Raw genomic sequence first — 20,704 nt, forward strand, 5'->3', positions numbered from 1 at the left:
GCTGGAAATCCTACTATATTAACAAAGTTAGTGTCCCATTCGCGTAAATTTCCTGTATTGTTATCATATGTACATCAAATGTCAGTATCGCATATGAGGCGTTACTTAATGGATTTACCATCGAGCATCCCCTACAAAAATTCCACAAAACTTTTTGCCTGAATGCTAAGCTCCCGGTTTCCGACTAAGACCGAGCGTGGTGCTGCGTAGCATATATTATCCAATGACAATGTAAGCGCAGTTGAGCGTAAATTTCGCACATTGAGAACGTAATAATAGTATGTATATGCAATGGTGAAAACGAATTGGAAGAGATGCTTGAAATTGAAATTAAATTTGGTGAAGGGTGAACTTTCAACTTCCTTCCACTTTCGACCCCCGCACTCCCCACTTCTCCAACAAATGTCAAAATTAAGACCGGCTTCGAAAAATACGAACTGAGATCTTTCATTTGATAACCGACATGACTATATTTGGTGAAAAAAAAATGTACACTCTCCTTTTGCATGTATTGGAACCCCCTTCCTCCTTAAATTCTACGTAAAAGCTGGTGCTGCTGCCTAAGACCGGAAAACCTCCAGGGGAACCGTCCTCCTATAGACCCATATGTCTTCTAGACACTATGGGGAAAATGTTGGAGTGGGTAATTTATAATAGATTACTCTCAGTCGTCGAGAGCCAAGGGGTCTTTCAGATAGGCAGTATGGTTTCCGTAAAACCAGATCAACTATTGATGCCATCAAAATGGTTACTAGCTTTGCCGAAAATACAATTCACGGAATGCGCTGTACCAGCAAATATTGTGTGGTGGTGACTCTGGATGTGAGGAATACATTCAACTCGGCTCATTACAACCTTATATGAAAGTCTCTGGCGACGGTTGGTGTTCCTACCTACGTCGCCACTATTATAGATAACTACTTGCAAGAGCGGACGCTCTGGTATAATACCGATGATGGACCCATGGAGTACATTGTCTCCGCAGGTATCCCACAGGGCTCTGTACTGAGCCCACTACTGTGGAACATCATATATAATGATGTACTTAACTTTTCGGTCTAAGTGGAGGCCACGGTGGTGGGTTACGCCGACGATATAGTACTGGTTGTGGTCGCAAAGCATCTCGAGGATGTTGAGTTGTACTCAAGCGAAGCAATCAGTGTTGTTAAGGTTTGATTAGAAAGTGCTGGACTGAGAATCGCGGAGGAAAAGACGGAAGCAGTCCTCATCGCTAAGCAATAGAAATTACGCCTGCATCAGAATCGGGAATCGTATCGTATCGTATACTTCCAAGCCGGCCATCAAAGACTTGAAGGTGATGATAGACGGAAAACTCAATTTTAAGCAGCACATAGAGCATACTTGCGAGAAAGCACCCACCATGAGTATAGCTTGGGCAAGGATGCCGATGCATGCTGAATATAGGAGGACTGCGGCATACTTGCAGGTACTCATAGCCATGGTGGTGAGTTCTATCTTGTTGTATGCAGTCTCAATTTGAAGAAAAGCGTTGGATGTTTCAGGTAATGCACATGAACTGAGTACGGTCTACAGAAGAACAGCCTTAAGGGTGTATTCTGACTTCAGAACCGTCCAAAGCGATGCAGCGTTCGTCATCTCGGCAATGACATCCTGGCAACCGAAATGATGAACATTTACAACACCAGGTTCATCTCTTCCTTATCGCAGGTGAAAAAAAAGGGAGAGATCCATAAGCAGATGGCAACAGCGATGGGACCAGTCAGAAAAGGGTCATTGAATTTACAGGTTGATTCCTTCCATCAAGGAGTGGCTAGAGAGAAAGCATGGGGAGATCAATTACAATCTCACCCAGTTTTTCGCCGACCATAGAGGATACCGTCAATATCAGTACAGGTTTAAATTGGACCTAACCGAATTGTCCAAATTGCGACGGCATCCCCAGACCCAGCTGTATCGAAATCAGGCAAGATTGCCATCTGGATTTGTGCAGCCTGGAAAAAGCTTCTTGGGAGAATGGGTGCATGTTGCAGCCAGCAATGCCCTTAATCTGTTTCCTATCGACTGCCACACTGCCTCATCGCACACATTACGGTACGACAAAGATTTGAGATTTCGAGTGGCAGTGGTGATTACTTTCCATATGCTACCCCCGTATAGCAATGTATGTAGAATGAACACCAGCTCAGGACACTCTGAACTTGCTAATGTTGAGATAACTGCATTTCCAGATTTTGAAGGAAATCAGCCAGCTCTCAGCTGATCAAACTTTCGAGATGTTCTTTGATGCGTTCCAGGATTATTTTAGCTATTATCTTCGCGACGGCAGAGAGAGCGCAGATACCTGTCCAATAGTCAGACTCACAACTGGTGTTATTCTTTGGAATTTCAGCTATCATCCCCTTATTCTACCCTTTGGGAAAGATTTCGAGATGATCCCTCATTTGTGTACAGTGTACAGAAAAGTCCGTATCCGCATGTTATGGTGACTAACCATTTCATCCGCAACAGGTGGAACCTCGTCGGATGTGATACGGTTAAGAGCCGTTGTGAAGTGTTTTTCGACCTCTTCAGCTGCTTGTTATGGTGGCTAAGGAGACGACCATTGACGTCCTTCATAAGACCATCGAAAGATTCGCGATCACATTCAAGTTCGTTCGTGATCCTGTATAACTTATGAAATCATTGCGTTGTATGGCATCTTCCACTTCGCTGGTCAGCGCAATAGCCTTACATCACGGCGTATATTACGTTGAACTTCCCGGACTTTCGCACCGTTCGAGCCGCTTACACCCGCCATCACTCGTAACAGTCAATGGAGCCTTTACTTCCTTCCGTTCCATATCCACTTTCATGATTGTGCAATCAACGTAGCACCCATTTTTGATGAGGGCTCAAATCTCATTGGATTATTCAGTACAGCTGTCGTTTGATCAGCAGGATGGTTCTCCCACTGTCGAACGACAGCTGGATCATGCAAGCGTTTCATGTTGAACTTGGGGAAGTCGTTGCTCTCTAACCCTGCGAGAAGTGGCAAATGCAACACGTAAGAGAACGTAAACGACCATCAGGTGGTGATCTCTTTCGAGGCGGATGTCAGCTCCTCTCTTGTTACGCACATCCAGGACACAACTCCTAAAGCTGTTGCAAATCTACTGGTCGCAAAGTGGTCAATCTTATTACTCTGAGATAAGTTCATACCCAACTGAACTGACGGCAGGCTCTGCGCTTGAATAACTTGCAACAAATGACGAGGCGGTAGAAACTGCAAAAACCCACAAACCCCCACCATTGTCATTACGGTCGCCAAGACGGTGTTTTCCCATCACATGTCCCAGCAAGGTGTTGTGATGTCCCACCTTGGATTTTAGATCACGCATCACGATCACAATCTCACCTTTAACCTGGACCGAATCTTGGAGCCAGAAGCCTGTCTGAAGCCGGGCCAGAAGTCAAGAGGTCACGCCTCAATCAACAACAATCCATACTCAACACAAAGTGACACCTTTCACTGCATGTAAAGGGACACACACGTTTAACCGTTTCGGAGTAAATCAGACAGACGAACAGACAGACATTGAATCGATTTTAATAAGGTTTTCTTCCACACGAAACGTTAAAAACGGCTCACCTAATAGCAGCAATGGGCAAAAGGGCTCATCATATATGGGACTTTAATATTTGACTCGAATGTTAATTATTCTCGCTAATTATGACATCAGGATCGTATTTACATGGCTTAAAATGCAGTAAACTCCTGTGAAATTGATAACTTGACCTGTTATAACTTTTGCAGTGGGCGATACTGTCCTCTATGCTGCTGACAAAAAAAAATTAATTCACGGGGGATTTTCCGGTCAACTTCTAAAAGTTGCTAATATACTATTATATTATAAAGTATATGTGAGCAGATAAAGGAATGATACACATTTTGGGGCCTACATTTCATTCAAACCCAAGACCCTGATTTTTTCAGATTTTTCGATTGGGTAGTTTCCGAAAGTGAGTCCTGTTTTACTTTAAACGTGCACATTTTGGATCATTACTCGCACACTTTACAATCTACGTCAAAACTGAAATCTGCTTGCGAAAGTACTAATCGCATCCCAACAGGGGTATATCTGGTGAAAAAAAATTTTACACCCCCCCTTGCATGTATGGCGAGCCACCTTTAAACTCCACTTAAATTTAACAAAAGTCTACAAAGTTTGGTTTCGATTTAAAGTACGTGTGATAGACCGACAAACAGGGAATCGATTTTTGTAAGGGATTCTGATTTTGGATATTGTTCCTGCCGGGGTTATCCAGGATTTTGTTTTGTTTTACACTAGAGATTTAGGTTACATGAAGTAATGTTTAATAATTTTATTAATCGTATTTGTTTTTTTTTTTAATGAATTTGTATAGCTTCACATAGATTTGTATATTTTAGCCACGTGTTGTTTCCTATAAAGGTGAGACTTGTATAGTTTTGATTGCATTGTTTTCATGGAATTAATCTTCTAGGTGGCACCAATTTTTTGCTTTTTTCCACCCTAAATATTCTGAATTAAAACAAAAATCCATCAAATGAAACAGCAAAAATTTAGCTCAGACAAAATAAAGCTTTAAATTTATATCTTATTGTTTATTTTAAGGTTTTGTGTAAAACAAAACCTTATTAAAATCGGTTTACTGTCTGTCTGTTTCTCCTTCTGTCTGTCTGACTGTCTGTCTGTCACAAACATTTTTCTAGAATCACCAAATCACAAATCACCAACAATGTACGCTATAAGGTAGGACACAATCCTACCCTGCTAGTACCTCCATTACTAACAAAGTTATAATAGGGCAAAGTTGACGCTTCTGTTCAAATCCAAGACTGACCAATGTCAGTATCACGCGAAAGAAGATATTCCCACATCATATATGCATATATTACGTGCTAGGTTCTAATGGGACAAATGTCCACTCAAACATTATTGTATAAGAAATACACAAAACCTTTCTGGAGGGTCCAGCTTCTGGACGTCGAACTGGACAATTCGTCTAACTTCCTACCATTTGAGCAAAAATACAGCCACATTTCGTAGAAACGCAACATATGTGTGAGCCGCATATTGAATACGAAACTAACCTTTTTCAACTAGGGGGCTGACCACCCATATACTGCTTTTTTTAGAATTTGATCGACTTCATGGAAAGGACATAAGAATTAACACCATATGCATCTTTAGCACTGTTTTGCCTAAAAAAAAATTTCAGGGTCCCAAAATGTTTCGGTTTTTTGGTTATCAGTGAACGTGTTAAGTCAGTCATCATCGTGGTGAAGGTTAATATAAATAATTTTTGCCTTAATACACTAAAGGTGAATAAAATCCCTGCGAAGATTGCTTATTTTTTGTTACTAAAATGGGTTATTTTTATTTGTTTCAGGACAGGAGTCAAAAAGGAAAAAGAAAAAGTCATTCCTGCTCACTTGCATCATAAATCCTGTCTAACAAGTAATGTGACTGATCCGATATAAAGGGGTTATATAGACGATGTCATTTTTCCTTAAACAACAAGAATATGCCAACTCTCACCAAATCATGGACCTCGGTCAGATGGCTTTTAATCTAGAGAAAAAGGCAAACGAAGTTCAACCACCAGCAAGATCACGATCCTTAGTTTGAGTGGACATCGCACTTTTCCTATTTACGTTAACACGCAGAACATCGAAGTTGGCAAACGACGAGTGCACCATACATATTGTTGCAGAACATATTGAAAGTGCTAACAGGTTTTCCAACTCCAATCTCCAGTAGTAAAAGTGATAACCGCTTTTTCGTCAAGGTTGTATGCTTTCATTAATTTTATAGTGATTTATACCATGCATATAAGGTGGCGGAGAAGTAAAATCTCTCAGCACTCAGAGAGTTATGCCATGCAGAAAACCCCACCATCTCAGGATGGCCGACGACAGAAGAACAGAAGAGAAAGATTGAAAGCGTCTCAGAAAATTGTGCGGGTGCGAAAATACCTCGCTAGAAAGCGGTAACGATGGTGTTTGGGTATGGCTAACCCTCTAATCCGCAGATATAAGTCTATGGCAATCATATATGCATGTTTATGCTCCAATAGCTGCAAAAATGTAAAGTGAAAAAAAAATTCAGGGCTAATTTGATTACGCAATAACTAAACTATGGTAAGAAAGCTGTTTCTGAAGGTAAAATACATTGAAACTAGAGAATATAATAAATTATTTTTATTCAGGTACTACATTAAGTGCAAATGTATTGTATTTACTAAAATATATAATACATATTATAAGTTTTCTTATCAATTTTCATCAAAGGATCGTATAATTTGAACTTTTCATTATTTTATTTTTGTACCTTTCAAATCATTAAATCTATATTCTTTTCAAGCAAATTTAATTGGAGATATCTATGACATTTTCAAACGAAAATGAAGAAACTTCCCGCTAATTGTTTTCCTTTAACTAATTCATTTGATTTCACACAAGCTCCAGGTTTATTTAAAATAAATTATATAAATTCCAAACAGTTGCATTATTTGCTGAATAACCTTCCCTGGTGCTAACATCAAATACTCCACTATACACTTGAAGAGGATCACCGCCCATTACGTAGCCGCAATCTCCATTGGAATCTCTCCTGCAACCACTGAATGGGGATTTTGGAAGTGATTCAATGAATAACTGTACAGAGTAAATATGACTACATCTAGTGCCAAACCAGCCACAACCTGGTTGGTAATCGCCTCCATTTACATAGAAGTCGGCATGACCCACTGTCCAGACTGTTCCCCAAAGGAGAGTCTCTGTATGTATCGCCTGAACGTATTGTGCTGAGTCACGTTTTATATATCCAGAGATGAAATTCCAGGAAGCATCTAACGCCACAATCGTGGACAGATTCCCTATTTGTTCTCCAGCTATGCTTGCAACAGTGCATCCTAAACCGTGGGAGATTATTGCTACTTTGTTCATTTGTACTCCTGCCTCGTTTTGTAAGGTAGTTAGGAATTGTGCTAAGGCATGCCCAGCGAAATATGCGTTTGTCTGAGCTATCAACCAAATATTGGTATCCACTCCTACCGACCAGCGTACGTCAATTACATTGTATTTTCCGCAGGCTAGATATCTGTCGCGAAGTTCATCCCCATAGGTGGCATTCCTCCAATATCCATGCACCAGAAGCCTGCAGAAGAAGTTTATTATTTGATTAGTAAAGTTTCAACTTGTTGCAGTTTGTGTAATCTTTACGGTTGGAGAATCCTTTTCTTCTCTTTTCCCAACAAGCCAATTTTGAATTAATAAGCTATAGTTTCCCCATCTTTTTCAGAGTAACCCAACAGTAGCTAATATGCAATATTCGGATGTTTTCGTCACAGGAAGCGAGCATCTGGGGCGGAGTTCAAGAGACTATTTCTGTAGCTCGAGGCAGGTTGTCAAAACCATATTTTTCAATAAATGTATGTTTAAAATTTATCTGGAATTGTGTCATCCTTAAGATCTGAAATTTAAGCTGCCTCCAGCCAGTGAATGAACCTGTCAATCGCTATTATAAGACAATATGTATTTGGGATCATTGAAGTGCTTATGTGAGAGCTTGGTGCTCCAGGTAATTTTACTTTTCATACAAAGTGAGCGGAACCGAAGCTATTTATTGACATCTTCAGATATGGAAAGTATTTCTTCTGCACAGTTGTGATAAAATGTTGGTATAAAGTATTATAGTGGAATTCTGAACTTGAAGTGGATAATTCTGATTTTGATGGATGGAAATGTATGAATTTGAAATTGAAAATTATTAAACTGACTTGGAAAAATCTGAAATCAGTTTGGAAAAATCTAAAATCGTTTGGAAAATTCCGAAGCCTACATATGGCTGTATTTTTTTAGTCCGCTTGTCGCTGAAGACCAAACAATCATTGACTAATTCAAACTTCCATTGTCTTTCGTTGTTCCTAATTTCCAAACCGAGCACGGTGTTTTTTGGTAGTGAGAAAGAGAGAGTCGTGTTAATAAGGCGTCTGCCATACCGTTGTTTCCTTATAATATGTTGAATTTCGGTAGTGAACCACTATCTTTACCGCAGTACCTCGTCATGTGTCAGCTAACAATAATTTAGAGAAGGAGGATTTAAAAAAGAATTAGATCTTATTAAATACCATACAAAAGGTCAGGAAAAGTAGGCCAAGGAGGAAATACTTATTGACGAAAGTAGTTGTGGCACCCACTGTGTGAAGATGATGGGGCATGATGCAATCCAAGAACGGAAAATAGGTACGTTCAAGGAAGGCTTTTCGGTTGTAAACTCTTCCTTAATACCAATTCCCTAAAACAAAAGTTCTTACATATTCAGAAAGTTAGGTAAGTATGTGGGTGGCCAGGACTTCTAAAGGAACCACTTTTCGATCATCATCAACGGCGCAACAACCGGTATCCGGTCTAGGCCTGCCTTAATAAGGAACTCCAGACATCCCGGTTTTGCGCAGAGGTTCACCAATTCGATATCCCTAAAAGCTGTTGGCATCCTGATCTACGCCATCGCTCTATTTTAGGCAGGGTGTGCCTCGTCTTCTTTTTCTACCATAGATATTGCCCTTATAGACTTTCCGGGCTGGATCATCTTCATCCATACGGATTAATTGACTCGCCTACCGTAACCTATTGAGCCGGATTTTATCCACAACCGGACGGTTATGGTATCGCTCATTGATTTCGTCGCTATGTTGGCTACGGAATCGTCCATCCTCATGTATGAGGCCAAAAATTCTTAGGAGGATTCTTCTCTCGAACGCGGCCAAGAGTTCGCAATACAGATACATGGCATTTGGCCCTCTGGTATTAAACTACTAGCGATTGTGGTATGGGTGGCATTCGAATTAATTTATTAGCTTGGGAGGTTCAAGGTCGAATTGCAAATTGCCTGAAGCCCAGCGGCTTCCTTTTATACTATACTACCTTGAAGAGATGGAGAGATGGACTAACTTGTCCCTAACCAGAAAGAAGATGGTCATCAATTTCATATGCTTTCTAGCTTTGCTTAGTAAAAAATCTAAGGAATAGGCTTATTATGGCCCCAATATTTGTAGCTATGATTCTTCCTGTGACTTTTACCAGTTCAATTGCCTAAACGGATTCGAGCACTACAATATAGAATGGTATAGGTTCATTATTCAAACTTCCAACAAACAACAAGTAGAGTAGAGGAAGAGTATAGACTATGCTATGTAGCAAGAATTAACATCAACAACTACATCATAGATGATTTTGGTATCTTACTATATTGCACAGACGGCACAAGACGTACTTTTGAACTCAATCCGGATCAAAAACGACAAAGTGACTAATAGTGAAGCTGCCGGCATTTAGAAGACAGGGACAAGTAAGTAAGAAGAAAGTACGAAATAATAGACTAACGACTGGTGGGGGCCTGGAAAATCCTTGATGATAGAAAAATGAGGTTAGATACAACCAAGTGCTACCAGATGTCAACAGTAGATGGAAGGAATTGGGGAGTCCTAAGTCCGCATCCACTTGATGCCACACCGGACCAAATGGAGAGCAACTTGCTCCCACTCTTTATGGTCCATAAGCAACTCATCAGACCTCTGCCCTGGAAGCAGCGTGACCGAAGCAACTCGCAGATGATATACGCTGCCTTTACTAATTCGCAAAACGCATCAAGCGTGCGAATTATGTTCAATGTAAATCCGCCCACAGTTCAGACCAAAGCTTGGTCGGAGCTAGATACTTTCTTTAGGAATTGAGGAGTCCTAAGTCCGCATCCACTTGATGTAGATGAAAGGCCACACGATCGAAGTTTATTGAGAAATAGGGAGTGCTCAACGGAATCAATGATTTTGCAGAAGTCGGTATACATTCATCATCAACGGCGCAACAACCGGTATCCGGTCTAACCCTGCCTTAATAAGGAGACATCCCGGAGGTCCACCAATTCGATATCCCTAAAAGATATAGAAGGAATAGATTGGTTGTAGTAAAAGACAAATTTTCCAAATTATAAAAAGTTAGCGACCGTTGAGTCCTTCTGTAGAAACTAATATTATAGTTCACAATATTGAGTCGAATTTTTACGATGAATCCTCGAATGCTATAGAGAAAAATGATGGTGTAAAGTTAACCTTAGAGTCGAACAGAAAAGCTTTAGTTTTTTTCTGCTCTGAAGAAGCTGTTTTCGGCTTCAGTGTTTTAAAAACGGCTCTCGCCTCGATATCGATCTTGTGCAGTTCTAATCTCCCTTAACTTGTCGCTATGCAGTGTGACGTCAGTCAGGATAGCAAGAAGGTAGAAAGAATATCGGTCTTGATTAAAAGGACTGATATACCAAATGGCCATTCAACAACGTGCCTTTCGTTCAGCGAAGCATGACCTAATAGGGGCTATACAGCAAGGCATCGTATTTGGGTAGAATCCTGACACTCATCCAAATACCAGGGCTCTTTTAAGATGCCTTAATGCATTGTATGATAAGAGTCCGTATTTGTGTTGTGGTAATAAGCATGCTACTCTCGAGGTACAAGTGTGCAAATGTATTCTATAGGCAGATTACAACTTTAAATCACCAACTTGGAAATATTACTCAAAGTAGTCTATCCGTTAGTACAATACCAAGTTGCGCCGGAAGTTTCTGGAGGCAAGAGTCATGACCAGGGTCTTGACTATCAGCTGTCTTCTCCCGAAGAGATCTCGAAAACACAGTTGCCCTAGCTCCAAGGCCTACCATTAATATACAACCCTGGAGGTTTGATCTACGAATGACGAGAACATTTATTCAGTTATAAACATTTTCTCTGCTTCCTTTTTTCCATGTGGCGTAGTGCGTTTGTAATTCAATCTAATTCTGAGGTCGTCGTGGCCCTTATATCATATTAAGTTGACCAGTACTGATACTACACAGGTACTACGATAATGGAGAGTATAGCCAAGAGATTCGATAACGCTGGACGAAGGAACAGATATAAGCACCTGTAAGGAGAACTGGAGGTTTTCTGGATGAAGTAAGGAAAATTATTTGAGGTGCCTTAACAGAGAAAATATTCCCGATACTACCAAAAAAGGCACAATTCACATTAACCTCATAAACTACAAGAGGAGCTTAACATCACCTTATTTGTCTGTTGAACTCAATACAGAAGTTGATCGATCATTGAGAACAATAATGGCTTATTGGAGCGATAGTTAGCACTTTAAAGTACAAAATTTATGGTGGATACAGTAAGTATAGTTCCGCACTTGATAAGCGACAGCGAGCAAAACAGGAAAACTAAAAAGATCGCAAAAAAAAGTCTATTCACTCCCTGGGGCTCTAGATACACCCAATGCTTTAAGGAGAATATAAAACTAGGTAGCATTAGGTATAGCGAACATGGTCACAATCGACATGTTTGCTCGTCTTTGCTGTCCCCATAATGGTATACACAGGCCCAAAAATGCACACGTTTTCCACTTGAGGTAGCACTCTCATGTTTTGGGCTTAGCGTATAAATTAGACTTATAATTTTCAAAGCAGAAAACTCCAAAATAAATATCCTTGAATGTCACATAGCTTATTGGATAGCCTCCAAGCATCACCGCCACTTATCACTAAAAACTTACTTCACTGGCAAAGACCCATTGAATTTAGTGTACGACTTGATTTTGGATGCATTCTGATTAGTCAGAACATATGGGGTTATCAGACCTGATGGCACGTAAACATAGAAAAAGGTTTTGCTATTCGCAGTCGTCGAATACGTCCATGCATCTAAAAATCCAAAAACTGCACAGCCTATTGGAAAAGCATTAGTTAAATTGGCAAATTGTGAATCCATTTCGATTACGAATATTCCAACCTGAGTTCAGCACACACAAAACCAACAAAATCAATCGAGGGGAGAGCATCCTTCAGCCAATTTTAACAGCTGTTTGGTACCAGAATATTCTAATTACTCTGGGGAATTTTATCACATTAACCTTTCTATTTATACCTAGATAAAATGCCATTTATTTATTGCAGCAATGATAATTAGCTGGAATTCGCAATCCGCACTGTCGTCTCATGTAGATATTGTGCAATTTGGATAATTACTATATGATTGAATGTACACCAAAGTACTATATGTGAACTTGTAAATATACAAACCGTTCAAGTCAAATTACAAAGTATTCTCACCCCCACAGATATTGCATGCTTGATATCGGATTCCGACTGCTAAAATGAATATTCGTTGAAATCAATGTGTTAGCTATCAATTCACTTCCAAACTTTCATGCAGAAGGAATCACAGCTTGAAAAAGGATAACATTTTTTTGCTTCAGTATTTGGCAGTTAGCAGAGACCCTGCAAATGATCAAATGACCCTGAATTTGCGAAGCATGCAGGTGGAGTGGGATTGGAGATAAACACCAAGATTCTTCCTCTCAGCATTAATGAGCAGAACATTGAACTAATCGATCCATTTTCTCTCTTGGTAGTATCGAACTCGATGTTACTTTGTAGTTTGGATATGCAAACATTACAACACCCTCATACAGGCTGTTTTGCTTCAATGTTTTCTCCTCGCTCTTAGATCGGATCAACCACAAAGAAGTGACGGTTGCTCCTTGAGCGTCCAAGCCTTCGTTAGCACTTACTTCTGCCATGCCACCCGAGTACTTCGTTATCAGCGTGGGGATCAAATACCGGCAAACGTGTTTATGTGAAATAGAGTTCAATGGTTTCTACATTCCTGAACAATTTTTGAAGTGATCAAAGTACTGCTCAACGCCTTCAATGCAGCTTGACTATCGCTACAGATTGCGATGCGGCTGCCCTTCAACCGCTCGTCAATCACCCAGTTTGCCGCCCTTAGGGTTATCCCAAAAGAAAAGCCCACTCCTCGTTTTTATTCGATGAGGGGTATATAAGGCACAGAGTTAAGTAAAACAAATTATTACAAAATAAACACTGAAGAAGGACACATGTTGTGTTCGAAACACGTGTTTGCTACCTCAACATAAGTAAAATTCTATAGTTCAATTGGAAACCTTTCCTTTTAATAGCTTTCTTGTTTTTGAGTTTCCAGGGGCGAGTCATCGGAAAACTAGTTACGATGCTTGTAGATTCAGCGGATGGAATCGCCGCCAAGCAAAGTCGCCTCCATATCCTTGACGAACATACTGGACTGAAGTTTTTAATAGATACGGGCGCGGACTTATCAGTTATCCCGCTACCGCGAAATATCCGCAAACTCAAAGCCGGCAACACCAAACTTTAACCCAGCCAACGGATCGTGCACTGACACATACGGCCAGCAAGTGATCACTGCTAGCCTCAGCCTGCGCAAGGAATTCCTCTGTAAGTTTTTCCGACTTCCAGCGACCAATCATTGGTGTCGATTTTATTAAGGCATACATCAGAAATCAACGAATCGTTGATCCGCACACTAAGTTGTCATCGCGTGGATTCTTGGCCTCGACCCCGATCCGTTTTTACAGTGGCAGGCAACTCAACGTACCATCAGCTTTTTAAAGGATTCCCCAACACAACCAGAAATTTCCGGAGATTAAACGCAGTACAGCCCCGGATCGATATTCAATACGGCACATCCAGGATATCATCGCCGGACTAGACAGAAAACGCATTTTCTCCAAGGTTAACCTTCACAAAGCGCTACACCAAATATCAATCGCCGAGGCGGACATCCCCAAAACCGCCGTGATGACGCCATTCGACTTTTACAAGTTTACTGTATTGATGTTCGGCCTACGCAACGCTGCTCTGACCTGAATTTTGTGTATGCTTTGTCGACGATATCCTCGTCGCATCCGAGAGCCCACAGCAACACATCAAACACTTGCGCAAAATTTTTCAGTGTCTACCTGATTAAGGTCTCGTAGTGAACATGTCGAAATATGTATTCGAAACCAACGGAATCGAGTTCCTGGGCCATACAATTAACGAACATGGAATCTTACCACCATGGCCCCGTGTCAAGGCAATCCAGAAGTACAAACCTCCAACTGCTGCCAAAGAACTCAGACGATTCCTTAATTTTTACAGACGTTTTATTCCCAATGCCGTAACGCTTCAAGCACCATTGGACGACCTAGTGAGGAACCCAAAAAAAAAGAGGACAGAACACCCATGTGGACAACGCAGGGCGACCAGCCTTCAACGCTTGCACAAACAGCCTAGCGAACGCAAAATTGCTGGTACACTTCCAACCAAATGCACCAATTGCATTGGTAATCGACGCATCGGACGTGACCGTAGGTGCCGTTTTGGAACAACAACAGGGCGACAGCTGGCGTCTAATACCATTTTCCCGGCGGAAGTTTTCAACTTCCGAACGTAAATACAGTACGTTCGACAAAGAGCTGTTAACCATCTACTGTAGCGTCCAACATTTCCGTCATTTTTTGGAGGGCAAGCAGTGTGTTATCGAGATGGATCATAAGCCGTTTATCTACGTGCTCACGCAAAAGTATGGTACCTGACATACGTAGCCGAATCTTCAACCAACATCGTTCACGTCAAGGGAGAAGGGAACATGATAGCCGACGTAACCTCGCGTGATAATGTTATTTCTCTACCAACAACGTTAGATATTGACGAGCTGATAGTGGAACAGCAGAAGTACCAATAGCTCCAACAGATACGTGCAGACAATTCAACATCACTCAAAGTGGACTCAGTGGACGTCGGTAACAGGAAGACGTTGTTTTGTGACATTTTGCGCTCGTACATCCGACCGTTTGCTCCAATTGCGCTTCAAATGCGCATATTCGACACAATGCGCTGCGCTTCGCGATCAACAGAAAGTTTGTATGACCAGGCACGCGAAGGGATGTAATGCAATGGACTCGTAACTGCCTACGAAGTCAGCGCGCCAAAGTCGGCCGACACACAAAAAAAAACCCGTACCAGCCATTCGAGGTGCCCGACGGAAGATTCCAGCAGCTTCACTTGGACAGTATGGGTTTCCTTCCCCTTTCACACAGGTGCAGGTATTGTTTGACAATGCTGGACAGATTCTCCGGTTGGCCGGAACCCACAGCACTGGCAGACCAGTCGGTTGATTCCGTTGCTGATGTATTCATCGCGGCGTGGGTGTCGCACTACGGGACGCCTAGGGTTATAACCACTGTTACTGCCGTAACCAAATCTCTGGGGTGCAAGCGGACCAGAACATCCTCATATCATCCGGCATCAAACGACGCGATCGAACGGTGGCTCCGTTCTCTCAAGGCCGCCATCATGTGCTTGGAAGACATGGTTTTCTTCGGCCTCCGGCAAGTGTCAAGCAAGACCTGAACGCATCATCAGCAAAGCTGTTATTTGGCACCCCATTACGGTTGCCACGTAAATGGTTCCTGGAATCCGAAGTCGAGATTTATGTATCCCAAAAATTTCTCAGCAAAATCCATCATTCATGCCACCGCAACAACTGAACATCATTTGTGCACAAGGAGTCAAAGTCCAGCACATACGTCGGCCTTAGGGTGGATGCCCTAAAATGATCGTTGGAAAAGCCATTCACTGGACTTCGCCGCATCATCCACCGCACCGAAAGGTTGAAACCAACCTTCCTAGAATACGACGTGGACAATCCGATGTGGCTGTCAAAATATACTCAGCCACCAACAGGGGCTTTCGAACGAAGGCCCACCACATCACAAATATCGGATGTGAATTTTCCGGTGCAATTGCAACTGCACCTCGGCCATCAACTAAAAACTCCAGTGGAAAAGCTATCTACGATTTCCCAGTCAATAGAAAAAGCACGTGCAGCTCCTCGACCAGCGGCTAAGTTTCAGCTTACGAAAAAGTATCCCTCATTCATCTCGAGGGCAGCCACACCAGTCAGCAGACCAAGTTCCTCATCACCGAGTCAGATCAAGCCTCTGATTGCAGCTCAAGCAAAGGCAGTGCCGACTGCAGTCGCTGAACACTTGACTCAGCACCAGTCACTTGCTATCTTGAGTTCATTCAAGACGCGTCCGCAGCACATGCGACATGAGTACCAACCGAAATCTTGAACGTCAGCGCAGCGAAAAGTGATGTTCCTAAGCTCACGTGACTCCAGCACCCGAGGAAGAGTCAAGCGCATTTCACTTCAGGTTCTAAAAAATCTCACCACCAGGAGCGGTTATTCGGTTGGCAACATAGTAGCCGAATTGGAGCAGCGAACCGGCTGGCGTCGCTATTTCATACTTTATTGTATTTGTACTCCATTACAATTGAGTTGCGAATAATAAATATAATATTTTTCGAAAACAAAGTCTTTTTATTTTTCCGCAATCAGTGAAGTTTCTACAGGTTATACCCTTCATCTCTGGTAGGCAAAGTCCAAACAGTCCTCCTCCTGTCGAGATCGTGCTCCCAAAATGGCTAGATTTAGTTCTTCCTTCGACTTTACCCCAGTCCAACCCTGTTGAAGACTTTTCAACTCCCTAGTTAGAAACATCCATCAACATTGCTCTGTAATTTGGTCTTTTTTCCAAAACTGTGACTGCCTCGGTCTTCAAGCTGTAAAATGCAAAGTCGCTCTATCCCACTTTTCTTTTAAAAAACAATTGTATCGTGTGGACTACCCCCCCTGACTACGATCTCTCAATCTCCCTACCTTCACGAATCTTCCTTGTAATATATGCCTTTTTCATCTACAACGCCTTCCTACATTAGCGTGGCTTCAACTGGCTCCACATCTCTGATACAGCGGCCCCTATGCGACGAGTTACGGTCCACCGAGCCTCCAATCTTGTCTCGCTCCATCACGTCTTCACCGGGACAATATTCACAGCCTCCTCAGCAGGTTATGAATCAGAACCCAGCGCCCCATATTTTGACATCGTTTCCGTCGCCAACGAAGCTCCACTTCCCGCGGCTGCTATATACCCTGGCACTTCCACACCAGTGGCCCCGGACTAAAGGTGACGTCCCCACCTAAACCGCTCTTTATCTTCAGACTGGCATTCGCAACTTTTACAGACGTTCTGGAGTATATAATGAGCAAAGTTGGTTTACTTTCTCCTCTGCCCTGCATCAAACTGACAAAAGAAAAAAAAACCCGAGTGGGTGATAACGTCTTTCAAGGCCACTTATCCTCACGAATGGGACGTCCTCGGCAAATCTACCAAGTTCAACTTCCGCAAGCCCTAAGCACCTGCATAAAAGCGTCAAAGCCGCCCTTGCCCGTGGTAACATGAAACCCTTTTGGTCTGACACTCGTTATTCTCGTAATCCCACTCAGTCTCTCCTAGCAGTTGCCGTGAAATACCGTCCCATCCCTCTTCACTCCTCTTGCTCCAAAATCCTGGTCAACGATTGGTTGACCACGCGCTTCGGTCACCTCATTGTCAAAGAGCAGCTGGGTTTTGTAAAACATAGATCAACGGCTTCAAACCTTCTGGTCTTTACCAACTTCGTTTCTAAGTGCTTTAATTGATGACAGAATGTACATGCTGTTTATACTGATTTCTCGAAAGCCTTTGACCATAATATTCTCCTCTCTAAACTCCCACTAGCCAACTTCTCCCCCTTAATTATCTCCTTGCTTTTCTCCTATCTCTCATACCGTTCCTACAGAGTTTCTTTTCATAGTTACTCACCTCCTTTCCCTGGTGTTTCTCAAGGCTCTATACTTGGCCGCTACTCTTCCTGTTTTTTTATAAATGACCTCGCCTCTATCCTCACCTGTCCGTATTTGCTTTACACAGACGACCTTAAATTATTTGCCTTTGTTTTGTCTCCGCTGAAATGTGCTCCCTTGGAGTTCAACCTTGATAATTTAGTCCATTGGTGTTCGGTCAACAAGCTGACATTGAATGTCCGCAAGTGCCACTGAATGTGCTTTTCGCTTAAACCCTCCCCAACATCTTTTTCCTATTCTCTTAGTGGACAACCCCTTTTCACCTCTTTCCAAGACCTGGGTATAATATTAACCACAAACTTCGTTTCAATTGCCACATCTTCCAAAATGTCTGGTTTTATCCTACGTTCCTCCCTCGATATACCTCAATTCAGGGTCAATCAGTGCACTACTGGATAGACTGACGCGGAATATAGCTCCCTGAGGCCAACCTATCTCTTTTTGAGAGTGAGCTGTCTCTCCTCTAGGGCGACGTATGGCTGTTCAGAGGCCAAGCCTCTCGTCTATCAATATCGTTAGTGAGTGGGGGGTGATAACCACAATCTGTATGAGTGACCCTACAGTTAACAAAAGGCTACGGGTCTAGATTGGTGAGTCGAAAAACACCTCCCTCAATCCAGGGTGACTTGCGAACCATGCCCATTTAAGAGTTTGCAGTAGTATTGTAGAATGACTGTATTCGAACGGAGCCTCACAGTAATCTGATTTCCTCAGTAAGTAAGTTTGCCCTTATGGTGCAGCGGGCACGGCGGACCTTCTAATCTCCATACTCGAGGGAATCAAATGGGTAACATTACTAAAATAAAGAAAACTACAACAAGACAAACAAGACCCCGTACCGCACACAAACTGCTTAACCACGCGGAGGTACATCTCCGAAATACTGAGAGCGAAGCGATCACACAAAAGAAGGGAGAGGTTGGGATATCAAGCAGTAGATCCAAGGTCAACATTGGTATACTGCGAGGAAAATAACCAGCGAAGATCACTGCTCAAAAAGCAGGGACAAGCAGTAGCACGTCGGAGATCAATATATCAAATGTCAGGAAGGAGACAGGGATCAGTGGCGCATGTTCTAAATGGTACCTGCGTTATCTGAAGGAAGGCGTTAAACCAGGAGGGGCCCTTAAGAAGGCTCAAGACAGACCTAAGCCATCTTTATCGGGGCCAAGAATGCGGGAAGCAACAGAGCCCGCATGAAGAGAATGCTCCCAAAAAATCCCAACCTGAATCCAAGAGAGGAGAAAACCCGGCGGGTTGAAGGTAGGAATCAGGAAGCTCGCCATTAGCAGTGCAAGTGTGCAAGTGCGGTTAAGGACAATCGGCTGACCCTACTGCCAAAAATGTTTCCCGAGCAAATACTTACTCGTGAAGAGCAGGAAAATATCGAAGACCTTGTCGTCAGGCAGATGTGCAAGGGATGGACTGCGAAACTTCACCGGGATACGCTTTCGACCAGGTCATATACTGGTAGACAGCGCGACGAAAGACTCTGTAGACTGGCTTAGTTAATTCCTAAATTGCCAGGCTAGAAAGGACAGTTCTGCCAACATGTGCTGGGGATGGAATACCGGGAGCACACATGGTGAAACAATAATAGAAACGGAAGATCTCTTGGACGTCCTAATCGTTCAGAATGAGGATCTCCGTACGCGATTATGAAGAGTCTTCAGAAGTAAGGTGGAGGGCAAAAGCCGACTCCTCACAAGCGGGGTAGATGACCGATCCCTGGAGGCAATCAAACGACACGTGCTCAGGGAAAAGACGAGGAAAGATATCCCGGAGGAGATACCCGGTGAAAAGCGTACCGAGGTCACCAGTCTCGGAAGCCAAATAGTCGAAAAGGGCTGGGGCAGCCAGGGAAGTAGACCTGCCGGCCAGGGAAAAGCAGAAGCTGGACGACCTAGGACTTCTAAGGCTCAGGGTGGACAGCGATGATGTCGTCATTGATGCATATGGGGCCAGTTGTCCAGCTAAGACAGTTACATCATCAAGGCATGTCCCATCGTGGAACAGAATGAGAACAGAAATACGAAAGCTGTGGCTGTAACATACGGCTTAAGCCAGCAAGTGGTTACTTGGTACACTGACAGCAGAGGGAGCGGGTGCCGGTGTCATTGGTCCAAGGAAAATGTGCTTGGAGGCAATGGGTAAGCACACTAGCATATTCCAGGCGGAAATATACGCCATAGACAGATGTTCCCCCTTTAATCTCCAAAGAAACTACAGGGGCCAGAACATTGCTCCTCTCACCAACGGCCAAGCAGCGATCAAGGCACTTAGGTCCAACCGGGTGAGCTCTAAACTGATGTGGGAATGCCTTGACAGACTGAATACACTCGGCTCGTCTTACAAGGTCTGGATCCAGGTCATGTTGTGTTAGAAGGCAATGAGGCAGCGGACGAACTAGCCAAGAAGGTAGCAGGGACGCTTTTATACGGACCAGAACCCTTCTGTGGAATCGGAAACGAGTTCATGGCTATGACATTAAAAAATGAAGAGGAACGATTGGGGGACCTATACTGAAGTGAAGTATTGCAGGGTGCTTATTGGGGGATACAACCCAAAAGCACAAAGGATTGCTTACACCTCACCAAAAAGAACCTCCGAATCATAGTGGGAATTCTCCCTGGTCACTGTCGGTTAAACTATCACCAAAGTTGAAAAATCTGGAAGTAGGGAATATACTAAAATTCCTAACGGTTATAGACTTGGTTGAGATACTATGATTGATTGGTACACTATAACCAGCAAAAGGGGCGCAATAGTTCTTAAAGGACTTGGTGCGACTTCCTCTTAACTTCTCTTTAACACCCTCCAACTCCCTTGTCAGAAACATCCTTGAATATTGCTGTATAGTTTGGTTCCTCTTCCGCATCCGTGACTGGCGGATCCTATTTTATAAAAAGAACCTTTCACTGGTTGACTATTCGTCCCGACTCCGTAACCTCAATCTCCCCTCCCTGCATCAATGCCATGTCTTCCTTGATGTGTGTACTCCTCTTAAACTCTGCAATTGCCTTATGGACTGCTCTGCCAACTCGAATATTACTCCTCCACCTTTCATAACACACGTAGTGCGGATATTTTTGAAGTA

The 20,704-nt window shown here is 42.8% G+C and overlaps 1 protein-coding gene across 1 annotated transcript; it reads right to left on the minus strand.

Annotated features, from left to right (window-relative positions):
* Nucleotides 1-6,190: 6,190 nt before the first annotated feature.
* On the minus strand, nucleotides 6,191-11,919 carry LOC119659329 (phospholipase A1 1-like). The gene is made up of 3 exons (XM_038067373.1): nucleotides 11,827-11,919; nucleotides 11,591-11,762; nucleotides 6,191-7,163 (listed from the first exon to the last, which is right to left on the minus strand). The coding sequence occupies exons 1-3, from the start codon at nucleotides 11,873-11,875 to the stop codon at nucleotides 6,479-6,481; spliced, it is 906 nt and encodes a 301-aa protein (XP_037923301.1). The 5' UTR covers nucleotides 11,876-11,919; the 3' UTR covers nucleotides 6,191-6,478.
* Between the last annotated feature and the right edge of the window lie 8,785 nt (nucleotides 11,920-20,704).

Source organism: Hermetia illucens, chromosome 6, assembly GCF_905115235.1.
Source record: "Hermetia illucens chromosome 6, iHerIll2.2.curated.20191125, whole genome shotgun sequence".
Lineage (NCBI taxonomy): Eukaryota > Metazoa > Arthropoda > Insecta > Diptera > Stratiomyidae > Hermetia > Hermetia illucens.

What these genes read in the sequence shown, in the direction of transcription:
- LOC119659329 (XM_038067373.1), bottom strand. Translation starts at nt 11,875, where the DNA reads ATGCTCTCCCCTCGATTGATTTTGTTGGTTTTGTGTGTGCTGAACTCA. An exon ending in TTTGTGTGTGCTGAACTCAG is followed by an intron (nt 11,763 to 11,826) that starts GTTGGAATATTC and finishes CTTTTCCAATAG; the next exon opens with GCTGTGCAGTTTTTGGATTT. An exon ending in AATGGGTCTTTGCCAGTGAA is followed by an intron (nt 7,164 to 11,590) that starts GTAAGTTTTTAG and finishes CTTCTTCTGCAG; the next exon opens with GCTTCTGGTGCATGGATATT.